Below are 18906 nucleotides of genomic sequence, written 5' to 3' on the forward strand. Positions count from 1 at the left end.
CAGCCTATGGCAGGCACTTCCGGCGGCGGCCAGCTAGGGCTGCGGGTAATTCAAGAGCAAGAGGCAGGAGTGGAGGGAGGCAGGCTGTGCCGCATCCTCCAACTGCAGCCCGGCGCTCCGAGCCTCGGTACAACTGGGCTGGGCTCCAAGTTCAGCTGGGCCCCCAGAGAAAGGCAATGCTTGTGTTTAGCCCGCACAATACTGACATAACATTAACAGATTTACATATGCAAAACTGTGAAGCAACAGGCATTCCCCCTCAATTGACCCACAGCTTGTAGTGTCTGCCGAGTTATTCCCCGCTTCAGCTCTGTAACCAAGTGGGCGGCATGCGAATACCATCTGGGTACCACTTATTGAAAACTGGCAGTCGCTCTGTAATAGGCAAGCTGGCAATAAGAGGGAAGGGAATAAATTGCATCATTTAGTTAACATCCACTTGCTCTGCGGCTGTTAAAAACCCATGACTGAATAATAATTTGGTTATTCCTTTTGCCAGGAACTGCTGTCAGCCAACTTGTACCAGGCCTGCTGCTGAAGCCAGCTAGCAAAATTTCCACTTCAACAGAATTGGGAAGAATCGAAGGAAATAGGCACGGGTCTCTGGGTGTGAACAGTGGCAACTCCAGTGGTGACATGGGTTTCTGCAGCCTTCTACTGTCTTGGTCACCCCTGAAACTGTTTGACATCAAACCCTGGAGAGCCACCTAGCCAGGCTAGGCCAAGCTGTAGTGTACAGTAAAGCCTTTGAGTAGCTCAGATCTGAGGGTGCGTGTGTTAAGTGACAACTCTGGCTCTCAGATGGCTGTGGAGACAGATGTGGTCAGGCAAGGAGTCCAGCCTCAAAACAGACTGGACTGGCTCCTGGGAAATCTGGGCATGGCTAACTTGTGCCCTCACAAGCGTGTGCTTGCAGCCACCTGTCCCACTTCTCTTTGCTTCTGAAGACAACTAACAAAGAAGGTGACAGGGACGTTAGCCTGCCACATAAAGGCAGAAGTGAGGCTCGCTAAAATCCCCTGTGTTTGAAGTGGTTCTCTTTTGGATGTATTCATAAATTCTCTTACTCCATACCACTGTGAAGGTGCCCATATGCATGTGCATAGACAGTACTTTCCTTTTCTTTTTTTGGGGGGGGGGGGGAGATTTGGTTTATTCGAGACAGGGTTTCTTTGTATAGCCCTGGCTGTCCTGGAACTCACTCTGTAGACCAGGCTGGCCTCGAACTCAGAAATCCTCCTGCCTCTGCCTCCCAGAGTGCTGGGATTACAGGCGTGTGCCACCACCGCCCGGCAGTACTTTCCTTTTCTATTTCTTTTAGGAAAACTAAGCCTGAAACAGACAGAAACAACCAATGTTATAAATCTTTAAAAGAGACATAAAAATATATAAGTATTACTGAATAGGTAGTTCAGTTGTAGAATATTTACCTAGCATGCATAAAGTCCTGGGTTAGAGTCCCAGGACCACATGAAGTAGGAACAGATGTGCACACTTGCAATCCCAGCAGTCAGGAGGGGCAGACCAGGGGATAAGACGTTCAAAGTCACCCTCCACTACACTGGGAGTTCAAGGACAGCCTGGGATACATGAGAAACTGTCTCAAAAAACAAAAAGAAAAAGAAAAAATCCAACATGCCTTTATAGAAACCATTTACAGAAGATACAAATACTTTATGTGTGATATAAACCTCTTCCTAATTATCTTTTACTTATCTTTCAATAGTTTATATTTTTATGTAGCTATAGCATGAGTCAATTACTCTTTCAGTTCTGATCTTTCTAAAATACTTATTGAAGAAAAATAAAAAGTAGGTTCTTTTGTTCTTCTTGTTGTTGTTTCAATTAGCCAGCGTCTGTGGTGCAGGCTGAAATCCCAGCTACTTTGGAGGTAGAAGTAGAGGACCAGAGTCTCAAGGGCTGCCTGGGCTACAGGGCAAACTGGAGTCCAGCCAGTGAAAGTTAGTGAGACCCCGTCTCAAGATTAAAAACACAAACAGGGCTGGTTATGTACCTCAGTGGTAGGGAGCCTACTGAGCATGCCTCACATTCTGGGTTCAAACCTCAGTAAAATAAATAAAATTAAATAAAATAAATAAACAGGAAATTCAGAACAAAAGGAGACACAGTCAAGAAAAAGGCAGCTTGCTGGTTGTGTGTTTAATCCAAGTTTTACAAAGGCAAGACAAGGACATCTACAGTGTTGTTAGTGGTAAAAATATACATTTACCAAAACTAAGCCTACAGTCCCTCTGACGTCTAAATTTGGGGAAGAAAAGTTAAACAATGTTTCAAAGCCCCAAACAGATTAAAGACTGCTCAGTTTTCTAAGCAGGGTGGTCTTGCTGACAAGAACTCAGTCTGCTGTTGGTGGATGGAAACAGGCAGAAGTCCATCATGAACCAGAAGGAAGATAAAGGAGACGAGACCAAATTGTTATGTATTTGACAAACCACGGCAGTTGTAACTTACCATGTGTTTAGGGAAACTCTGGTAATGGTTATTTTCAAGGGAACAACGGTAGCTAAGAAAGATAATAGGCTGGGTTTTTCCTCCCAGAGTCAGCTTATGATTGTAATCTCACCGTGCTCTAAATAGCTTACAAGGCAAAGAAAAGACAAAGTCAATTCTCTATCTAGAGATATCACAAGATTGCTAAAACTGTAAAGCAATAAACTGAATTTGTTCCGGGAAAGGATAAGAAAATGATACTTCCAAGACACTAAGCTAACAATAAATTTGTTAAAAGGAAGCAAAATAGTTATTTTGTTTAAGGGTTTTGTTTGCTTTGTTTTATTTTCTGAGACAAGGTCTTACAAGACAGCCCTCGCTAGACTGAAGCTTTCTATGTAGACCAGGATGGCCTCATAAAGATTCTCCTGCCTCTGCCTCCCAGATTGTTGGAATTAAATGCATTTACCACATACCAGAACAGCTATTTATTCACATGTAAACATTTGCAGACGGATTTATAATAACAAAATCAGTAGGCTGTCTTGAAGTGTCACTAGCATTAAGTTGGGACAACGGATATAGAGCAAAGTTCTATCACCAACTGATCCCAGGCAAGACACAGCTTCTCTTGAGACAAGATTTTATATATATACATTTACCAAACCTAAGCCTACAGTCCCTCTGACTGTGTGTGTGTATATAAATATACACACACATATATACACACATATATACATATATATACTTATATACATATACATATACATATACATATACATATACATATACATATACATATACATATGCACACACACACAAAACTTCTGAAGAGTAGCACAGCCTGGCCACAAACTTACTATGTAGCCAGAATGACTGAATTTCTGATCCTCCAGCCGCCACCACACCTCTAATGCCGAGATTACAGATGAGCCCACCATACCCCGTTTATGCAAGGCTGAGGGCTGGAACCGGAACCAAGGGCAGCATGGATGCTAGATAATTATTTACCAACTTCAACAGCTACTCCAGTCCCCAGCAGCTCACCAGGGCCCTTTATTAGGAAAATGTAAAGGTAGCCTATGAAAACAACCCAAGTTACAGAGGATTTCACAATTTCTCCTTTTACTTGGTAAACTGCCTTTGGAGTAAATACTTTGGAGTAAATACTGATGATGTTTTGTTTGTTTTATATATATATATATATATACATATGTGTGTATATATATATGTGTGTATATATATATATATATACATATATATATATATATGTTGAAGGACTAGACTACCTTAGGCAAATATTTATCTTCAGAACATTATATATTCTTCAAGACTTATTTAAAATCCAAAAAGTATCCAGTGACTCAAGGTTACTTTTTCCACATCAATTCCTCAGTAAATGACAATACACAAAAATCACCTAATACAGAGGCCATTCTGGTAACATGCAGAAACCAAGAGTTGACAAGTCTGAAGAATTTACAAGCTTAGGTGTGGTATGTCTAAGAATTTGGAAAATACAGCTTTCCTAGAAAAGCTGCGGCAGCTGTTTTTCCATTCCATGTTTAAAGGAGCCAGGGTCCCATCTCCCTTTCCTCTGCTCCATTCACCCTCACGCTTTCTTCCAGAAAACATATCATGTTTTGTTTTCCTAAATCACTTTTTAAATGATGCCTGTATCTCCTGGAAACTGTCCCAAAGCCATGCCAGTTTCTCATTAACTCTCACCAGCCTAGTGTCTTTCAGGGGAGGAAACAATGTAAGCATGGGACTCCTGGGCAGTGGGGTGGTTGTGACAGTTGTCCCCAGGAGAGGTCAGGGTGTGAGCTACTGGTCACAGCACCCAACTTCTGACGCCTCACATTCACAAGCTAACTGGGCAGAACTAGTGGTCAGTGCCTGGGAAAGAAAGTAAGGGCAACTGGCCCACAAGAAGCAGGAGTTCCCCATCTTGGCCTCATTAACAAAGGAACTTATCGGCCAAGATGGAGTCACTGTTGGCCAAATCCACCTGGCTGATCTTGTAAAGAAGGAAGAACTACTCACTGAGTCTGGAAAGTGTAACCAACAAACCTAAAGGGCTGTTTCTGGGATGTTTTAATGACCCAAGTCTTGCGATCAGGTTGATCAGGTTACAGTTCCACGTGGCTCCTCCTAAGGTCCCTTTGAAAAGCTGTGATGATGGATAGCTGGGCCGTGGCCATATCTGCGGTGCACACTCCTCGGTTCTATGACGCAGAGTAAACACAGCAGCACTTGTAGCCTGGGTGCACGCATCTTGCCCCCACCTGTGGCTGCAGAGATGCCAGGGTGTGTTAAGGCACACTGACAGTACTCAAATCTACCTTCTCAGAGACCCCGGGACCCTGAAACCAGGGAGCTGTGGAGCCTGTAGAGCCCACTCCACGTGCATTCTCTGTCGCACTCCTGAAAGAATAAAATCCAAGGGTCCAGTGTCACTATGATCTAGAGAAAAGGAGAAATTACAAACAAAGTGGGGGAGAGGAAGGGGAAGGGGCAGAGAGAGAGGGAGAGTGGGAGGGAGGGAGGGAGGGAAAGAAGAGGGGGAGAAACCTCACAATGAAGACAAACTGAAACCTAGAAATAAGTACTCAAGGCTGAATTCCAACACAATGGTCATGACTGTCACTTTATCAAACACAAACCGGTTCCAAGTAATTCAATCTATGTGGGATTTACAGAAATTGAAAATTACAGGATTCTGAAACAATTAGGATTAAGTAACATATTCTTCCCCCACCAGGCAGTTAGGTGTTTATCCCCCTGTCCCATCCTGACCTACCAGGAGGCTTCTCTCTACAGAGTGTGAAAGGGACTCCCCCACTTCCAGGTCAAGGGTCAAACAGCTGGGTCAGAGAGCAGATTTGTGGAAACTCAAAGGAAAGGCCCTTTTACTTATGGAAAGGTAGACAAACACCCAGGCCTTTCCAGGTATAGAGCGGGGTACTCTCCATGCATCGTCAGGATTCTAGGCTCCTGTAGTCTGAGCTTAGCGGATTCTGCCATGGCTCTGCTGACTGGGAACTAGGTGCTGAGAGCCACATACAAGAGCAACCTATGTGTTTTCTTTCTTCAGTGACATCTCAAGCAAGAGCGCTTCTTGAGGACCCAAGCAGAACAGAGGTTAGTGTGAAAGAAAAACACAAGGAATTCCTCCTGACAGGATTTCCTACACCTTGTTGGCCTAACTCAAGGCTGGGCCTCTGATGAGGCAGAGGTTAAAAGGAAAGCAGACTGTGTGGAGAACACCTGTAATCCTAGCTTTACAGAGACAGAGACCACAGGGTCGGAAATTCAAGCTTAGCCTATGTCATACGGTAAGTCTGGGCCCAGCCGGAGTCACAAGTGACCCTGGCTCAAAAATAAAATAAAATAAAATAAAAATAAAAATAAACTGCGAATAGAGAAATGACTGAGCAGTTAAGAGCACGTGCTGCTCTTACAGAGGACCCAGTTCATAACTGCCTTTAACTCCAGTTCCTGGGGTAAGACACATTTTTTTCTGGTCTCCACAGACACTGCAAGCAATCTTACGACATCTAGAGTGTAAGGTATGGACAGGGACTGTGCTGCTGTCTGGAAGAGGCTGGACCACCTATGAACCTAAGAACAACCCTGCAGAGATACCTAGAGCTATCTCAAGGATACATTAACTAAAGAAGTTAATTTTTGACCTTTGAGCAACTGAAGAGTCCTTCATTTGGTTATATATTGCATTCTTATGGTTAATCTTAACTTGTGAGATCTATGCACTGGCTTTATATATGAGATAACAGAACACTTGCAGATAGCAGAGTTACCTCAGCGTCATCCTGCAGAGCCTACTAGGGCTCTTTCCACAAGAACCGAGTCCCCGTGTGTTCCCCACATCTTTCCATTTCTGTGCTGGGTGAATGTGCATTTTATTTTTACATTACAAACCAAATGTATCTCAGTGGCAAAGGCTTCAAATATTTTATTTGACATGTTAGATACAATAATGAAAATGAAATCATTTCTCAGTTCTGACTCTACCTCGTAATCTTCATATGAACCCGACTTGTTGAGAGTCCTTGAAGAGCACAAAAAGCGATAAAGAATATTCCAATTCTTGAAATAAAAGCTTTAGGAAAAAACTTTCTAGTAAGCTTCCCTGTGCTTTTCTGAAATGCTTTTCAAAACTTTGAAACTAAGCACATATCAAAAGATGTTTGTCAAAGTCAACGTTTCTTTAAAAAAAAAAAAAAAAAAAAAAAAAAAAAAAACTACCAAAGTAAAACAAGTTCATTGTATAAAAGACTGTAGACAAAGCAGCATAAACAGACCCAGGGCCAGGGTGCAGGCCTGAGGTTCCTGCCTCCACTGGTGGGCAGAGGCTGCTCCAGCCACACTCTAGGTTCCTTTACCCCCACCCCACCCCCGTTCTCCCAGAGAAATGGTTTAAAAATTCCTAGTAAAGTAGGTTCTGCGCACAGATCCTTGAATGAGCCTTCCTGGGTTCAAATTCTAACTCACTTCTCAGACACATGAGACACGTTATCCACATACCTCACTTATCTTCAGACACATGAGACACAAATGAACTAGTGACCTCTGCAGGCCTCAGTTTCCACAAAAGCAAAGCTAATGGCAGAGAGATGATAAAGCACTATTTACCTCTCAGAACCACACGGTGAGGATTAAAGGAATTTCCCAAGCTAATGTTTACAGGACAAGCGAATGTTTACAGCCAAGGCCAGCAGAAAAGTCCTCTTTAAGAACGGTTACACACATTTTCAGAATGAATAGGTATCCCGTAGGGCAAAAAAACAAAAGTATGCACCCCAAAGTGCTTAATTTGCTGGAGAAAAAAAAAAACAAAACACAAAACCCAGGAAAAATAAGAAGGCTTGAAAATAAATTGAATCTAGAAACCCATAGGCAAACAGAGACAGATTTTTCTTTTTCTTTTTTCTTTTTAATTTTTCAATCTATCTTATTTTGTGGTTCAAATCCTAATGATTCACCTATTCACCTTAGATGCATGCTAAACTTCTCAAGGGCCTGGTCAAAAAGTTAATCTTTCTAACTGCAATTACTGTCCTTGGTTGATTGATTGATTGATTGATTTATCTATTGCCACTGAATATCAAATAACTGAGGATTAAAAAGATAAAGAAAGAAAAGAAAGGATGAAAAAGAAAAGAAAAGGAAGGGAAAGGAAAGGAAAAGAGAGGAAGGAAGGGAGAAAGAAATAGAGAAAGACAGAGAAGAGGATAGATAGAGGGAAGGAAGGAGGGAAGGAGGGAGGGAGGGAGGGCAGGAGGGAGGGAACAAGATACCAAGTGGAAGATTTGGGACACCACAGCCACTCTGAGGTCAGCGGGGTATACTCACTTTGCAACCCCAACCAACCAGGGAGAAGCCACCACCAAGGAATAGCCTTCTAGAGTTGAGATTCTCTCAAGAGACAAATTATGTAACTAGAGACATAAAATCTCCTGGCCACTTCAAAAATATTACCAACAAATACAGAGAAAATCGTTTTCTCTAATATTTATGCACTTCAGAGATTCTGAGGAGACTAACACCTAAAGTGGGTAGCCTGAGTGTTGAGTTTGGCGTATGTGCTCCTGCTTCAACCCCCAAAGGAGTAAATAGACAAATTTCCAAAGGAAACAATTTCTGCAGTGTAAGGCTCTCAAGACTCCATCCACAAAAACATTCTATAAAATGTCAAGACATTTATAAGAGTAAAGTGTGCTATAAAACAAAATGACACAAATTACAGGATATTCTATTTGTTGATTCTGAACACACGACATGTAACCACCCTTCCCCTAAAGTACACCTGGAGAGAGCCAAATACAGGGTCAAGTCCACAGCACCATTACAGTCTGCTGAGTGGCGGGACCCCATTCAAATGAAAAGCTCACATATGCATCAAAACCCAAAACACTGGGAGGGAGAGATGGCTCAGTCGGTAAAGTGCAGGCCACAAAGGCATGAGGACCTGAGATCAGAGGGCCAGCATCCACAGAAAACTCCAGGCAAGGCATGGTGGGAGTACACACCCGTGATCTGGTGCTAGGGAGCTGTAGACAAAAGGACCCCTGGGTTTTTATGCTGGCTGATCAGCCTAAGCACAGGTTCAGGGAGAGATCAGTCTCATAAATAAATAAATAAATAAATAAATAAATAAATAAATAAATAAATAAATAAATAAGGTAGAAAGAGACTGAAGAATGCACCCACCATTAACCTGTGGCCAGCACACAGACACGCACGCACGCACGCACGCACGCACGCACACATGCACACAGTGGCCTACACAGACAGATGGCAGTGCTCTAAGCCATGAGTCCCATGAATCTTCCCAGGTTTCTTAAAGGCACAACATATGCATGAAGTGTGTGCTCCGGTCATCACGAACATTCCACCTTCCTGGTTCAAGTAGAACAGTGCATTTTCACTCAAAAACCTAATTTTAATCATTTCAGAGATAATTATCATAACAGAGGACTCACTTCGGTCTCCTTATACTGCTGAACAACAACCCAAAAAAAAACACTGTAGCCACGGCCCTGACCCTTCCAATCCTTTCACCGATACTCTCTACCACTCAGCCACCCAAACAGTGCAGACAGAATTAGAAGGACGAAAATATATTACTCAAGCAAATCCCAATTAGGATTTCCACACTATTTAATTTCTTCAAATGTATCAACAGTCTCTTCACTCTACATGTATTTCAGCGTTCTGGAACAAAGAATCATGATAACTTCCCCATACATGGAAATTATCTTTTAGTAAATATCTGTTCCTAAAGGAAACTTCATGTAGTGAGAGAAATAAATAAATTGTAGCTTTTGACAAATTAACTCAGCTCAAAACAGAAGCACATGAGAGCAAATCCACTCAACGCTCTTCCACCACACAAAAACCACCCAAGAAGACAAGAAAAATAAATATGGAGAGACACTTCAATCTATGAGAAGTCACACCTTTTGTTTGTTTAAATGCAATAACAAGTCCTAAGGAAAATTCAACAAGATGATCAAATATAAAAGACACAAAGCTACAGTGCTGTCACCTTACAGAAATAATTACTAAGAGATTGAGAATGGACTGTCCATTCTAGCTGTGAACACACTGGCCTAAAATGCTTGTGAGAAACATCAGAAATAAAGGATCAACTCTCTTCCTGGTCAGAGGCAGGACACAGATTCTTCTGACATCATTAGCTATTTCAATTTTCAACCGAGAGGAAAATGAAAATAATTTTTAGCATAAAATTCAAAAGGTAGTTTAGAAAAGCTGCCATCATTGAAACGGTGTGGAACCAGCACAGAAACAGGAGATGAGTGGGTGGAAATACTGGTCATTACAAGAACGGGAAGCACCTGAGTTCCCTGCAGGCCGTGCGCGCATGCGCATGCGCATGCGCATGCTTCCTATTTTGAGTTATCAGTTTATCATCCTATCCTTGACTTTCTGGAAACTAGCTGCTGTAACAGCAGGACAGCATCCTTCTGGTATCTGCTCTGGCGTTTCAGCCTCCTGGTCTTTGCTGTCTCTGTCACCACATTACACCACATTACTACTAAGTTTATCAGGTTATCAGAGAAAATATGAGGCATGTTTTTACTATCTTTATCTCAAGGCTTGACGTAGTCCTGAAAGTTCTATTTTGTGGTCAGCAATAAGGATTTCTGACACCCTTGAATGCCATTATCTCTGGCCCATAATATTGAGAGAACAGGCTCTGTCAGATTTGCTAGCGTAACTAACTGCTGGTGTAGTGAGCTCCCTCAACGTCAGGTCTCAGTTGTCCTGCTTTGTATTGAATTTCTTAGGTAGCGTTGCCCAATATGTCACAGGTCACTACTAACTCCATTCTAAGCCATGAAAAAAATCCATTATTCAAATGAACGTGTGTTAGCATTTCTTGTGACGGTGGCCAAATTTAGATGCTGTAAATTGTAAGCTTTATTAATTTCACTTCATTTCTGCACTAAATTTTAATCACTGAACTTGAAAAAAAAGCACCAGGCAAAGGTTCTTCCCACCAGTAAGAAACTTCCAAGGATAGTCACAGGATGGAAAGACAGAATGCACTCACTTTTTCAGGTTTCATCATTAACTGGTTCATTTTTTTCCTTTGTCTCTGCTGGGGAAAATACTGTAAGACTCTTGTGTTTTTTATTCTTTTCTCCAGTGATTATAAGCTGCTAACAGTGCCAGCAGACGCCATACATGCAACCATGTGTCCCATTATTTGATTTATTAATTTTTTTCCCAACAGATCCTGGACACGTTGCACAAAAACATATAATCATTTTCTTTGTCTGTCTGTGTGTGTGTGTGTGTGTGCACGCGCACGCACGCGTGTACACACACACTAAGTGGTATGTACGCAAACACACATGGTGGCCTGAGGTTGTCAGCTCCCTGAAATTTATATATTGAGGCAGGCTCTACCACTAACCCTAGAGTTCACAACTTTAAAGACTCTAGTCAGCCAGCTTGCTCTGAGGAGTCCCTGTGCCTGAATCCCGTGTTCTGGGATTACAGCAGGTTGCAACACCTACCTGACTCTAACCATGGCTGCTGTGAACTTGAACTCCTGTCCTCGGGTTGTGTATCAAGTGCTTTACACAATGGGCCATCCCTCCCGGCCCCTGGAGTTTTCATCTTTTAAGTTTGGAATCATCACAGAAAACTTAAGCTGCCTTATAAACCAAACCCATCACCCAATGCCTCAAACATTTCTATAATCTAAGAGGCAAGTGTCTGCAATTATTCAACATTAGTCTGAACATAAAAATCTTTCTGTTTAGCTGCCGATGAACACAATAATATTTGGAATGCTGGTCGTTAGGTACAGTTTCTATTCAAGGGACCTCGTTAGAGTCTGGATGGGAGTTATGAAATCTGCAGTCTCGAACAGGAACATCTGACTCCACAAGTTTCTTAATCTAGGAAGAATAGGCGTTTCACAGTATGTTCTCCAAAAAATTCCAAATTTTATTTCTCCACCGCAAAAACAAATCACTTGCTTTTCAACTTTCTGTAACAATTACAATCATAACATGAGCATTCTAGCTTTGACAGAACGGAGTTACAAGAGCTTTAAGCTGGTTTCATCAACTAATTAGGTTTAAAAAAAATACTATTATTGGCTTCACCTTCTATGAATTCCTACTTGAGGTGCCCAATGATATTAGCTTGAGTCTGGCATCCTTCACTGTTTAGAGAAAAAGTTCTGTCAAGAGCCCAGCCCATTAAAAGCCTTCAATTCCTCTTTGGGGTGTGTTTTTTAAAAATCTTGAAACTCAACATGAGTGAAATTATGTTGGAAAATATCATTTGATCTAAATGAAAAGACCTGTGTCAGAGTAGAGCACAGGCACTGTCTGTCGCTGGGCTGGAGCCCCAGTCTTCCTAAAATAAGTATTAATTTTAAGAAAGAAGTGAGAATTGTTGGGGAGAAGGGTCAGGTTCCTCTGGGTTTTTTATTTTTAGATTCCAGTGTTTCAATTTGTTCCTCGCAATGCAGAAGAAAAGAATCAAAAGCATCTTATGGTGCTCAGGGAAGTGTCTCAGTGGGTAGAGTGCTCACTCGGTAGACTTGATCCACAGCACTTCTCAGAGAGGATGCTCACCTGTAATCCCAGCATTCAGGACTCAGGAAGATGAGGACTCAAGGTCATCCTTGGCTACCTAGAGAATTCAAAGCCAGCTGCAGCTACATGAGACTTTGTCTCAAAACTAAACTAAACTAAAATCTCTTTGAAGTTACTGTTTGCGGTCAACCTCCTGGAAAAAAAACATGAGGAAAACCAACCACATAATAGCTCACCAAACAAGTTCTAGTGTTCCAATGTCACCTCTGCCACCCGGTTCTGCATAAGACATAATTTTTAAACTTGCGCAAACAATAAAAAGAGATGTTGAGGAGTTTACAGTATTTGCCAGTGAGAAAATGCTAATGGCATCTGTGGCAGGAAGACTCAAAGCACCCAACCTCTCCTCCCTGATGTCACAGACTTAGCCCTCTACTCAAAGCACTGCATAAAACAGGCCTTGTGTGTTCAGAAAGGGGTAGTTGGGGGGGGGTGGTGACTGCAGGTCACCTTTTGGGGATACATTACCTCAATACCACTTGGCAAGATCCATGCAGAGAGAGAATTATCACTGTAATGTCTGCTTACAGTAACACATTTTTAGGAAACAATTATTAAATAACTTGCAAGTAAATGAGAACATCATACACCAAATTAACTGGAACACCAGTGTAGGCAAGTCAATATTCTATCCAGTCAGAAAAGGTATTCAGAATGAAAACTGTAGAGCTTCACATGGAATTTTACATGTTCAGCACTGGATACATTTTATACCTTTATCCTCCACCCAACCCCCCCCCCAAAAAAAAATCCACAACAGAACTGAAAGTAGAAAATCAACTAGCTTTATATCCTCTTTCATACTTTGTTATCTGCCTCCAGTCCTTCTTTATCCAATTATATCTGGCCTTTCTTGTTCTCTTTTCTTCATATTGTACCCATACATACAGTTGCTTACACACATGCATATATTTTTTGGCTGGATTCCATATAAAACAGAGAGCATGCAGATTTTCTTTCTGAGATATGATCTCACTTAAGATTATAGATTCCAAGGCCACCCCTTTCCTTGTAAACTTTGTGATTTCATTTTTCTTTAGAGGTGAGTATTATTCCATATTTTAATATATATAGTAATTTTTCTTACCCATTCATCTGCTGATGGACAACTAAGTTGATTCCAACTCTTTGCTCTAGTGAATAGAGCAGCAGTAAACTGAATTTCACACCCCCTTTCCCCTAGAAAACTGTGAAAAGTAAAAAGGGAGAAAGCCCATTTATCTGGTGTTGAGTTAAGTAAGGGCTGTAAGTAAAAACTGCTACAAGCTTTTAAAGAAAATAATATGAATATAGTGACCAAGAAAACGTCAAAATTCCAGCACATTTTGAACTGTGTTCTGGTTTCCTTTTCTTAAACTATGATAAAACACTCCTGACCATAAACAACTTGATGGGTAAAGGGTTTACTTCATCTTACAGTTCCGAATGACATTCTATCACTGAAGGAAACCAGGACAGAAACTCAAGGCACAACCAGAGTCAGGAACGGAAGCAGATGCTCTGGAGAATGGCTGCTAGCTAGACTGCCCAGGCTCAAGATCAGCCAACTTTCTTATTCAGCCCAGGCCCATCTGACAAGGAATGGCTCCACCCACACTGGGCTGGGCCCTCCTCCATCAATTAGCAAGCCAGACAATGCCCTACAGACACCTGTCTATAGACTAATCTGACAGAAGCAATTCTTCAACTGAGGTTCCTACTTCCCAGGTGTATCAAACCGCAGCCAAGATTCGCTATCACAGGGTGGTAAAGCCAATGAATTCTGCACGTAGACGCACCTGCAACATTATGCATGTGGGCTAAGACTGAATGAAACGGCCATGAGCAAAACAAAACAAGGGTTACATGAATGGTGTTAAACTGAGGGACCGCAGGAAGCATTTTACAGAGATTTACAAAGAATGGTCCTGATGTAACCTGGATAGAAGCAAGAGATAAAACTGCTTAATTTCATTTACAGGTGTTGAAATCACAAGAATGGATTTTAAAAAAAAAATACACACTTACATTTAAGTACAGAAAAAATGGTAATAACCATTTTATATATGTATATATATTGATCTGTGTGTATGAGTATGAGTATGTGCATGTGTGTGCACACGCCTGGTGTGCATGTGCAGGTCAAAGGTCAACATGAAGCATATTTGTCAGCCTCCATACTGTTTTTTTGAGACCACGTCTCTCAATGAAGCTGGAGCCCACCAATTCTGTGAGAGTGAGTTGCAGGCCAGTAGGCCCCAGGCTCCTCCTATGTGGTCTGGGGTTACAGATGTGCACGCTGCTCTAGCTGTTTACGTGGGTGGTAGGGATCTGAGCTCTGGTCTTCATGTTTGCAGACAGAGCAAGCAACTTCACTGACTCAGCAAACTCCCTAAGGCCTATAGTGCAGCCTTTTAAAAAGAAAGAATATTTACCACAGGAGACACTCTGCTATTTGGAATTCCTACACTCACAACAGACTGCCCAGCAAGCGCTAGAACATGACCCAGCCACCAAATGTGTTCCTTAGGGATAGAAGACTAAAAATCTTTGCAATTAATTATTCTAAAAACTGGGCCTACACAAATGATCTTTCTGAATAAGAAACTAGAAGATGACTAATTTCCAGTTTGAGCTAAGAGGGAAATGGCAGAATTAGTTAAGTTATATTTCTAGATAAAATCATTATGTACAATTTGGGCACCCCTAGATTATTGCCTTCCATATATCAAATGGTAAATTTATAAGTTTCCCTGAAAAAAAGTTTGTTATACAGTAATAATTGTTTCTCTCCGACTACAGCAACAAAACACTGGCCCAAAAGCCCCTGCAAACTCACTGCCAATCTTGGTTAAGTCTGAGGTGGGAATTATGAATATCCACCATCACTGAATACAGTGCATCTACTTAGAGAGTTCACTTCCAAGGTCATGACTGTCTGCACCTGTAAGCTTGTTCCTACATTGTACAGGGGAGCAGGGATTAAAGCCAAGGTCAACAGTAGAGATAGCACTGTGTGCTCCCTGTCCAGTGGTGGATGTGAGGGGAGCAACTTGAGCCTCCACTGAAGAGCAGGGGACCAAAGCTGGGAAGTTTTAATGACATCTAATGATGTGCCACCATTGATGTTCAGTGTCGTCCATCTGAGTGGATAACAAAGACACCTTTTCACCCAAAGCTTTGCTTGCCTGTTCCTTCAGCCAAAGGGGCTGCTGCCTAGGCCCCACCCTATCTCCTTGGCAACCTGTGCTTCTTCAGCAGAGTGGCTTCCTTTCTCCTGAGCACTGGCCTTGGCTATCTTCTTCCATCCATCCCCATATGTGGGTGTAGCCAACCAGATTCCCCCTTCTCCATCACTGCCTCCCTCTGGAAGGGATCACAGAGGAAATCAGAAAAAGGCATATGAATTCAGGTGAAGTTGGCTTCATCCCTAATGGCCCAATTGGCAGACATGGATTCCAAAACCACATCAAGACAATTAGGGAAGGATCACTCAAAAAAAAAAAAAATGAGATGTTAGGGAAAGGAGTCCTCCTGGGAGGCTGCTGAGAAGGAGGACTTGACCGCAGAGCCTCAATCTGCCTCTAGAGCAGTGGTTCTCAACCTGTGGATCTCAACCCCTTTGGGATCAAACAACCCTTTCACAGGGGTTGCCTAAGACCATCAAACATTTACATTAAAAGATATTTACGATAGGATTCATAACAGTAGCAAAATTACAGGTATGAAGTAGCAATGAATATCATGTTATGGTTGGGGGAGGAGGGTCACCATAACACGAGAAATCATATTAAAGGGTCAAAACATTAGAAAGGTTGAGAACCACTGCTCTAGATAATATGGCAGAGTTTGTGTCTGCTCCACTAGTTTCCATAGCTACAGGGTCAAGGTAATCTCTACTCTGAGATGGTGATCACCTCATACCTGGAGAGAAAGCCACACTACACAAGAGCAAAGGTCCACCATTACCCTTGATGGTTGTAATGGCCATAGTCACCATAACCTGTGTGTTTGACTGTTCCCCCAGACAATGAACTGCTATGGAAACACCATAATTTTTCTATCTTTATATTTTCCACTCACAGAACATAACCCGTCATACAGAAGCAGGAATGGTCATTGAAGCAAGTCATTCAGATTATCCCCAGATTCCACTGCAGGGGTGAATCACACACATGGGTAAAAGCAGTGAAAACAGTGAGAGACTGGAGTCCTCCACACTGCTGTGGGAATGGAAAGCAGGCAGGTGGGAGGCCCCTCAAGGGTTAAATGCAGCAGGTACCATATCCCAGCAACTCCACTTAGGCATGTACCCAAGAGAACTGAAAACATATGTCAACACATGAGCCCATACATGGACGCTCACAGTAGCCTTACTTGTAAAAGACAGAAGCAGAAAACGGGCCAAGCATCTATCAACACACGGATGAAAAGCACAGTCGAGGGACACAATGGGATGGTACTGAGCCGTCGGAGGGATGGAGTACTGACTCATGCTACAACATGGATAAACACTGAAAACATAGAGACATGCAAGGCCACACAAATAACTCCACTCACAGGCAATATCCAGAACAGACAAGATATAGAATGAAAAGTATGTCCGACGGCTGCCTAGGGTGAGGCGATGGGAGGAGAAGGAAAAGGCTACTGAATGGTAGCCAGGGACCCTTAATCTGGGGTCTCCACCTTCCTAGTTTTCCATTACTTGAGATTCTTAAATGGATATTTTGGGGGAGAGACACTCATGTCATTTTTATCATAGCACGTTGTACTAAGCTATTACTGTTAATTTCTTGCTGAGCCTAATTTATAAAGTAAACTTTACCCTAAGTATGCAGGAATCAGTCCTGTCCATAGAGTCAAGCATGCACAAGGCACTTCAGAATAGATAACCCATGGGTGAGAGGGACTGTGTGTGACCCGAGACAGCATCCATGCCCCCCCCCCCAGTCCTCTGTGTAGTTCTCTCGCTGCCCATGCTAAGGCTGCATTCCCATTTCCGTTTCTTTTCGTGGACAGGGTAAAGAAGGAAGAAACTTCAAATCAGCAGTGCAATGAGCAAGCCGACATTTCTCCTCTTTGCAGAGTCGGGCTGCTATCCACTGCTGCAAACCACATCTGTGTGCCCCACTCCCTGGCAAAAGAAAGTTGCCAAGTGTGAAAACCCAATGAGAGCTCTGGTATAGAACCAAGACTGTGCAAACAAGGCTCTGCCTTGGACTTCCGCCCCCTATGTTGGGAAGCCACAGCAGGATCTGAAAGCATTCAACCAGAGTCCACTTGATGGCTGCTCTGCCCTCACTGTGGGCCCCACCCTGGCAACCACAGGAGGCGCTGTGATGGGCTGAGGGCTCACCATGTTCTAGGCCCTCTGCCCTGTGCTAAGTGTGTTACAAGCCTTCCCTTGGCTAATCCTCACCACTGGCCGTATGTGTTCAACACTAACGTAGCATTTTGTGGGTAAGGAAAATGAAGCACAGAAATGTGTAATAGCAGGGCAGTGTCATGTGGCCTGTGAGTGGTGAGGCTGGGGGTCAGAACCTGACCTTCAGGCTCAGAATCTGAGGCACAATGTGTGCAGCAGGACTCACCAATGCACGGTGAACATGCTGCTTCTGAGCACAGTCACAGAGGCCACTATATCCACCTGAGCCTGAAGGCTGAGGCTGGGCCAGGCTGGGCCCTGCCTACACTGTCACATTATGTCAGCAAACAGAGTGTGCAGAGGAAAACTGAGGAAAACTACCCCAGGTCATGCAAATACCGACTACTAAACAAGACGTGATCCCACTCTGTCTGATTCAGTCAATGAAGTCTGGTGTTTCATGTTCAGGTCTGTGGTTAACCTGTGGTTTACTAACCTCACAGTTATATGATCAAGACTGAAGAACCATGAACTCTCCCATTCACTCCTTGGAAACAACAGGAAAAGGTGAGCAGTGCCCTTGGTAAACAAGACTTCTAGAAAAATCAGAACCAAACCCAATGAGGTTAAGTAGATGAATAAAGGAGCCAGTTTGGCCATACAAGGCAAGGTGTAAATAAGTGTGTGTGTGTGTGTGTGTGTGTGTGTGTTTACATGTATGTGTGTGCGCAGCCAGTAAGTAGTCAGGAAGGACCAAGCTCTGCCAGGTCTCTTGCTACTTTATGAGGTCATCCAAGTAGACTAAAATGGTCTTTCAGCAAAGGCAGGAAATTTATGAGCACTCCACATACATCCATGTTGTCGGAGGTAGGAGAGGACACCTCTCCCAGAGACTAGGTTAAGCTGTGCAAACTTTATTCAATGTCTAAGAAGTCACCAGAACTAGGCCAAGAACAGAGGGACTTTACGTCTTCTACGGGCAGGACAACCGTGAACTTCCCTAAATCTATGACAAAGACCAGAGTAACCCTGAAAGACTGCACCCTCTCTAGATACACCACTGGTCAACTGGAGGAGCACACAAACATTTGGAAAGCCCAGTTTCCAAGCCTCCGGTCTGAATGAGGAAATGTGGACCTGAGTCTCAAGCTCGAGACCTTCCAGCTCAAACTGAATGTTCCTTTTCTGCACACAGCTGAGGATCTTCAACAACAGTGTGACATCCTAGGGGCCCCTGGACAGACACAGGTTCATAGCACCTACTCCCAGTACCAGAGTTTGCCACCCCCAGCTTCCAAGGAGCCTGGCAAGCTGGTGCCAAGCAGTGATGTGACTTCTCCCTTACAACCCTCCTGGCACATGTGAAAGCCCAGGGCATGTCAGATTATTGGTAAGGTGATAATTCTGGTGGCACACACCTGCCAGGCACCACTGGAACAAGGC

General features: G+C 42.9%; 1 protein-coding gene across 2 annotated transcripts in view; it reads right to left on the minus strand.

The window, feature by feature from the left end:
- Eif4e3 (eukaryotic translation initiation factor 4E family member 3) overlaps positions 1-18906 on the minus strand; it is a 244052-nt gene that overhangs the window by 50141 nt on the left and 175005 nt on the right. The window contains exon 8 of one of the 2 annotated variants that reach the window (XM_052174426.1): positions 3754-4878. The exons of the other annotated variant lie outside the window; for it this stretch is intronic. Coding sequence (XP_052030386.1) covers positions 4801-4878 — 78 coding nt within the window. The 3' untranslated portion in view covers positions 3754-4800. Of the gene's footprint in view, positions 1-3753; positions 4879-18906 lie in introns of those variants that run through there. 2 annotated transcript variants of the gene reach the window in all.

The sequence above is a fragment of the Apodemus sylvaticus genome, chromosome 2 (assembly GCF_947179515.1).
Source record: "Apodemus sylvaticus chromosome 2, mApoSyl1.1, whole genome shotgun sequence".
NCBI classification, from domain to species: domain Eukaryota; kingdom Metazoa; phylum Chordata; class Mammalia; order Rodentia; family Muridae; genus Apodemus; species Apodemus sylvaticus.